A 7,954-nucleotide genomic window follows, 5' to 3' on the forward strand; every position below is an offset into this window, starting at 1 on the left:
TGTGTGATAATCATAGTTGCATCAAGCTCTCTGAGAATCCAGTATTTCATGATCAGTCGAAGCACATTGATATCAAGTGTCACTTTGTCAGAGACTGTGTCCAACGAGGAGCAGTACAGTTGAGCTACACTCCTACAAGAGAACAGGTGGCGAACACCCTCACCAAGGCCCTAGAAAGAACAAAGTTCGTTTATTTCAGGGAGAAGATAGGGATGGTAAAGAATCCATTTCAGTAGCAGAAATGGATAAGTGTCAGGTGTTGCAGTGCAGCAGTTAGCAGTGGCAGTGCTATGGGCAGCATGATTCAACAGGTTGAGTGGGAGTTGCAGTACAGGAGCAGCAGTGGCAATGGCAATGTCATGGGCAGCAGTACAAGAAGCAGCAGTGCAGGGGATGTGAGGCAGCAAACCAAGCATCAACACAGGTACCAATGCGGAAGATCAGTGTGATGTTTCTATAGTGAAATGTTGCTAGAGCACATTCCTCGCTAAGAGAGAGTGTTGATTTTTGGTAGCATCGAATGTGCTCTAGCCTTGAAATTTGGAAGAAATGCTAAGGCACATGAGATCTCCAAGACCCAGAAATCGTTTTGAGAAATTCCATCCGGATGAGGAGTTATTAAAATAATTAATATTTTTAATGGGTTCCTAAGTCTAAACTTAGGAAAATAAAAATATTAATGGGTATTAATAAAGATAAAGATGAGAAGCTTCTAAGAGACAAAGATCAAGTCTATTTTAATCTTAGCCGTTGATTAGGGACTTAATCTCGGTCATTGATTCATCAACAGGAAAAGTATAAAAGAAGACTTGAGGGTCATTTGGAGATGCACCAGCAGATACTCAGTATCCCAAGGAAAATCGATTCTCAGAGAGAAGGAGATCGATTTCAGAGGGAGAGTAGCAGGGTGGAGGAAGAGGGGGGATTAGCAGCAGTCAGGGAGCTTAGAAGAAGTGATGCAGGGACTCTGAGAGACAATGCAGAGGGAGACGCATGGAGGGACCAGAACTGCGTAGAGCCATGCAGAATGACGCAGGGCTGACGCAGTAGAGAAAGGAAGCTCTCCAGGGTGTTAGAAAGTCTCAGAGAAAAGTCTCAGGTGTTTTCTCCCAGTGTCTATGTAAATTTTTCTATAAAAGATTGTTGTTGAAGATTAATAAAACCCTCCTCTGCTACACCGGTTTTCCTGAATTGGGTTTTTCCATGGACAATTGTCCAAAAATAACTGTGTTGATGTGATTGATTCTTGTGCATATATTTGTTTCTGTATAATGATGTGATATCTGCAGTAGAATTTATTTTAATATTTACAGAAGGGATTTCATAAATAACTTATTGGGAATAATAAGTAGGTGAAATAAATCAGTTGTTGCAGTAATAGAATTTCTGTTTAGAAATTTCACATCTCCTCTTCATCTTCCTGCTTGTTGAACTTACTCCTCCCAAGTCTCTTCCTAGATGAAGTCATCCCAAAGCCTCTCCCAATTGGGGAGGTGCTTGGTTCCCATGGCTTGGGAAGACCATTATGTGCCACATTCACAAGTTCTACATCCTCCACTTTCTCCCCAATGCTTGCAAGTTGATCCCATTTTTGGGTGATCCTCGTGAAGTAACTAGTAGTGTTATCATACTTTGACATATAGATTGATCTAAGCTTGTTTCTCAAGATCATCTTCATGTTCATGTTGTTGCTTTGGAATAGATCCACTAGAGCTTTGTACACCTCTCTAGTTATCTTGTTTTATGCAAAGTGAGGAATTAAGTCAACCTTCACGACATCCATGATGAGACATTGAGCTCAAATGTCCTTTTCATGGGTTGCCAACTATGCTATATATGTTGGCAATTGGGTCTCCTTAACCACAATCTCCCAAGGGTCCTTCTCCTTCAGCAACAAGGTAAACCTTGCCTTCCAAGGCAAGACATTTGAAGCTCCATCCAATTGGTACTAAATCTAAGGCCGCTCCTTCCCATCTCTAATCTAATCAACTGTCATAAGCTTAGTCCTTTAAGCACCCACAAGAATAAAAACCACTGCCAAACTCCTAATTGGCACGATCTCCCTCTCTCCCTTAGAAGGTTGACCTCTGCCAATCATGCAAGCAAACCCGATACTATCCTTCATACCCTACCTCTTGTACTTGTTGTACAATTTTTTATTGAAACAATTGTTCTAAACATTCCCTATTATCACCTACGTTGCCTATATGGCCTCATATGGCTCTACATTGTGGTACAAACTCTTGCACGAACATATATTTTCCTAGTGATTGCCAACGACTTGACAGATGGGCTTAGTGGCTCTTGACTGCTCATGTGCCCTTTTCCCTACATAGTTGCTCCTCGATGGCTAACCTACAATGGCAATGGATATGTGCTTCTCTCCAACCAAGGCCAATTCCTAAGACTACCCTGACAACCCTAGCGGCTTCTCTCTTGGCCACACGACACCCTTCCTTGTCCTTGTGCGGCCTATCACCCTACAATGACTATGGCTATGTCCACCCGCAGCTCTATCTTGTCCCCGCACCAAGCTCTAACTCAACCTAGATGTTAATAGCTTAACTATTGGCTATTGTTGCGACCTCTACCCCTTTTATCATCCTCCATGGCTAGCATGTTTACACGACCCTAACACCCACTGCCAACCACTCACCCTTGCACATGTCCCCACAGCCCTATGGTCGTACTTTCATGTGGCAATGGTCACCCACAATGAATCCTCACCTACAATAGTCCTTGGTTGTTGGCTCCCATGATGGTAGTATCTATTATCAGCTCGACTATGTGGTGGCAGGCGGCTAGCTGGTTGTGGCAGTTGTTGGCCACTCACAACCCCTTTTTTTTTAATCTTTAACTTTGCCTCAGCTACATTACTCCACTATTATTTTATTTTTAACAACCCATATCGTACAATGTATGACCTGCATTCTTCAGCACCCTCACAGCGTACGAGCTCAATCTGTATGACCTCTTGCACCTAAAAAAATGGTTGCCTCATACAATCATTGGCCCAAACTTAGCCTCTCAACGCCTATACAAACCTCACACCCAGTGATTCTAAGATTTGTTTCTTTCAAAGTTGACACTTTGATACCATGTTAAATTTCCTTAAACCCAACAACCTGGCAATTTACTACCTAGTAGATTACAAATGTACTGAATAAAAGCACAATTGGGATCTTAACAAAATTTAAATAATGGAATCAAACTAAATAATCAATCTCAATCATATAATCACACAAATTTTCAGACCAATCAAACAATTCCTCATTAGAAATAACTTTAGAACCTACTTGGGCTCCCTTACTAGGAAAATGACCCTTTACGAAAATTACATATGCAACAATACCGTAGATATGTCCTTCCAATCTGCCCTAGTTGATATGGATCTCCCTTGCCGCTCTGAACCCAACACACTTGAATGGAAGTTCTTCTCCGCCCAATCAATAAGATCTCATTCTTATCGTGCCTTGCGTTCAAGATGTATTGTGTATTGTCTCTCTTAGCCTAGCCTTTCTTTTATAAACTTGAGTTATGACCAAATCCACAACTCTAATCTCCAAAGTGATTGATGGTTGAGAATCGAGATTAGATTTCACCTCACTTGAGATCAACGGTTGAGATTCATATAATTCACTAATGCAAAAACCTTTGCATTTCATTAGATTAACTCACTTTTATCTTATAAAAGAAATTACTTTAATCACTAAAGTAATTGCTAAGGTTAAGGGTGTATTAGGTGACTTCCGCACACCTAGACACTTAGTCCTATGCAGAAGTACCTTCCCAAGCTACAAACATCAACATTTAGCCTAATTTTATTCGATTACTTGATCCCCAAGATATATTAGGGAAGCCTCCATTGTGGCGATTGTATCCAACCACATAAACGAATGGAATAGTTGCTGAGACGACAGTGGTAACTCTCCCATTGTTGCTCTCAATCTAGGTTGCGTAGTGAGACTTTGCAGTAGGGTGCTAGATTTTGCAGTAACATGCCCATCATGAGGATTGGGGAGGTCAAGCTAGCATACCCTTAACCAGATAGATTTATGATTATAACATTTTACTTTGATTAAGTTAATATTCAAACCATGAGAGAAATTAATCAAGCTTAAATTTTTAACAGTTGCGGTACTACAATCACATTAGGGATGAATTGCATGTCTTTGATAGGAACAAAAATCTTCTATAAGTCCTTAAAGGCATGTGCATATTTCCCATAAGCCCTAAACAATCATATGCATTATTTTGTAAAATCATGTAAGATAATTGAGTTCTTCCAACCATAGAAACGAAGGGAGTAATTGATAAGGTGATAGTGACAACTCTCCCATTGTTGCTCTCAATCTAGGTTGCTTAGTGGGGCTTTGCAGTAGGGTGCTAGACCCATCACAAGGATGGCGGAGGTCAAGCTTGTATACTCTTAACTAGATAGATTTATAGTCATTGCATTTTAAGCTTATAAAGTTAATATTCAAACCATGAGAGAAATTAATCAAGCTAAATACTTAATTGTTGTGGTGTTGCAATCACATTAGGGATGAATTGCGTGTCTTTGATAGGCAAAAAAATATCCTACAAGTCCTTAATGGCTTGTGCATATTTCCCATAAGCCTTAAACAATCATATGCATTATTCTGTAAAATCTTGGTAGGCAATTGAGTTCTTCCTATGCAAGGTTTGATACCAGTGCATTACCAATCACACCTAGGCCCTTCTCATTCCTATGGACAACAAGGGAACTACCTTAAGCCACACCAACCCTTTCCCCTTTAAACTAAATGCCCTAACTATATATTTGCATCAATACATTATTTTAAGCTAGAATCTTAATTGGTACTTGATGAGTGTGCACCCTATATGTGACAAATGATAGTTGTAATAATAAAGAACATAAAATTCAATTACTTTGTTTGAGAAGTTGGCCTCAATGAGGATGGTGATCTCCATAAGGCAAAGAGATATGTTATAGGCTAGCTGAGGCAAGTCAAAATCATGTTTAGAGGCGGAAATATAGAAATATTAGTGAAACGAGATTAACTTTAGAGTTGCTTGTGATGACTCCTAGACCAACAATTAAAAAAATTGCATTTGTATATTAAAACATTAGAAAGATTTGTAGTGGAAAATGGAAAATATTGAAGAGTCACATGAGGGGATGAATGAAGAGTCCACGTGGCTCATTTAAATATGATCATTTCTTCTTGTCATGTATATAAAGGTTACTAGCTTAAGTTACTTCAAATTTGCTTGAGAATTGTTACAGCTTGTGTGAAGGAAGAATTGGTTATTTGGCACCAAAAATAGTTCCCAGCGGCAAGAAAGGGCTGTTACACCCCTAATTTTGCATTTGTATTTATGCACTCTTTTAAGCCAGGGACCTAATGAATACATCTTTTTTTATGGATTCAGAAGGGGATAGGTGGTGACTAACGACTATTATGGTGTAAGGAAAGATGCCTAGTAAGAGAATTGTTTTATGCCAAAAAAAAAAACAATTCTATCTTTATTTTTGCATCAAACTCGTGTATGGCATTAACAAACACATAACTTGAGAAACCATTCTTTATGTGTTAATTAACATAGTAGCAACTACATTTGAAACTCTCACTACTAAAGCACTTATTACTATTGTTATAAAAGTTCTCAAGGTTCATGGCATACATATGCCAATTTATGGCGTTCCTATATCATGAAACTTCCAAGCGGTGCACCTTTTTACTGAATTAGCACCGTATACAAGCATGTGTCCTCTCGTATTTACAACAGCTTGGCGGCACTTAGCTGTGCACTTAACAAGAAAATGCATACTTGCATGTCACTCAAGGTGAATCTATTGTAATTTAAAACCTTATATACTTGTCCGGTGAATTGATCTTTTACGAAGCCATCCACTCGAGAACAACGTGATATATCCATGCTACATATGCTTTGGACATCAAAAAATGGTTTTGGACAATTAATAGATACTGTCCATAAAATAATGTCCTTTCCTATGGAGTTATTGCTACTGGGCACCAAAATTATTCAAAGGTCGTCCACCAAATACCCCATAACAAAATTGCCACCGACATACCTGTCAACATTTAGAGATGTAGTAAAACCTAGCTGGCACTGGCATTGGCTAGTTTACATCTGCATTCTTGACTGGTGACCATTCCAATGCAATTGCCATTCTTTTGTCATTTGGAGATGTGGAAAAACCTAGCTGGCACTGGCATTGATTTATTTACATCTCCATTCTTGACTGGCAACCATTCCAATGCAATTGTTACTATTTTCTTACCGAAGCATTATCTCTGTGAAGCCCCGAGAGCTAGCTCAATTGGTAGTCATGTACAAAAGGTCATGGAGGTCTCCAATCAAATGTCATTGTGTCCCTTGAGGTTACCAGCAGGTATTCTGGCTGGCAATTACTACTGTCCATCCAGAAAACCAGGGAAATGGAGAAATCCACATGGGCTGGAAATGTACCCCGTCATCACTTAGAACACCTAATACGTGGGCGACAGAAGGTCTATATTTGTACGGAAAAAGTAGTATCTTCACTGTTAATCTGTTAATAGATAGTATTTATTTTGCAACTAGTCAATTGTTCAATTACAGTCCTATTTTCATTTCAAATAGTCGACCAACTTCCAATGCACAACAAAGCGATTAGCAGATCCTAGCATATGCTTATTTAGCAGCCTAGAATCTGGATCAAAACATGCATATTTGCCTTTTATATCTTTATTCGTATAAGCCTCTAACTTCATTTATTTGATTTGAAAGCGTTTTAGCGAATAAACATCCTTACCTTCCACATAGAATACTCTCTTTTCTTGCTTAGCCCTTCGATGGCATTCATATGTTGGGTTGCATTCCTTTGCTACACCTAGCTACGTTGGGGAACAGGAAGTGCTTTGAATAACCTTAAATGTAGTAAGTGTGTGCAAAGTATTAGCCCTGTGGAGTCTGGGCTTTAGACTCTCGCAAGAAAAATCTAACATTAACAAGGAAACAGAGGAAGAAAGACGATTTATCCCAGAGAGAGAGAGATACCCTCGTTTTTTAAGACCCAAAAGAAGTCGACCACCCTTATTCACGATAGCGAGAGTTAAGAGCTTCGGAAATGTTGATGGCGCCGAACAATGGCATTCTGTTGCTGCTGCTCCCCCTCCCGACATATCTCAATGTTTGCTCTCCAATTGTCACTCAGGCCAGCCAAACTTAGCGGAAAAATCCTGCGAACAATTGACCAGAAAGCGCGGGATGAGATATTGGCATGGAATGACGATCTTTCAATATGACTTGACATTCTCTTTTTGAATGTTCACCCTCATTACAGCAAATGGATAAGGGCCCACCTCCTCTTTTCCATTTTTTTCCCTGTGTGAAAGGTTATGATAACTTAGTTTTCAAACTAAGAGTTGGAAGAGCGGGCTGCTATAAGTTAATGCACTTTGAGTCCTGGCTAACGGTTATCCATTAATGCAAGTAGATTCATCATTGTTATTTAAGGCAAACCATGCCCTCATAATTACCTATTGGTGGTCTGTAAAGGGGAAGGCTTTCACTCCTACGAGATGCCTTTAGGTTTTGCATTGTTAACATGTTGAGAGAGATGAGCTCTTAGCCAAGCAAAAGCATTTTAGAGCATATAGAGGCCCCCTACCCAACACATCCATTTATATTTTTATTTACTAAAAGATTGATACTATAATTTATTTATTTTAAAGGAAAAAGTATTTTTTAAGAGGATTTTATATTCTAATATTTTGTTGATGTAATCTTAATCAAAATTATAATTTTTAAAATTGATACAATTATATTTTAATATAACAAGTGGATTTTTCTTATGGCCAATGACCATTAAGAAGGATTGAGGCCACTTTTTTATTGGCATCGAGCATTGATGCCACCTCCAGCATTCATGGAAATGGGATAGATGTGGAGATTTTACATA

The 7,954-nt window shown here is 39.0% G+C and overlaps 1 protein-coding gene across 2 annotated transcripts in view; it reads right to left on the bottom strand.

Moving 5' to 3' along the window:
* Positions 1-7,294, bottom strand: part of LOC149228296 (uncharacterized) — a 311,074-nt gene extending 303,780 nt beyond the window's left edge. For both annotated transcript variants that reach the window (XM_089375668.1, XM_089375669.1), the window contains exon 1: positions 7,051-7,294. In XM_089375668.1, the coding sequence (XP_089231794.1) occupies positions 7,051-7,175 (125 nt within the window). In that variant the 5' untranslated portion in view covers positions 7,176-7,294. The remainder of the gene's footprint in view (positions 1-7,050) is intronic.
* Between the last annotated feature and the right edge of the window lie 660 nt (positions 7,295-7,954).

The sequence above is a fragment of the Pinus tabuliformis genome, chromosome J (genome assembly GCF_031772625.1).
Source record: "Pinus tabuliformis cultivar Carrire ecotype Pingquan chromosome J, CPIR1, whole genome shotgun sequence".
NCBI lineage: Eukaryota > Viridiplantae > Streptophyta > Pinopsida > Pinales > Pinaceae > Pinus > Pinus tabuliformis.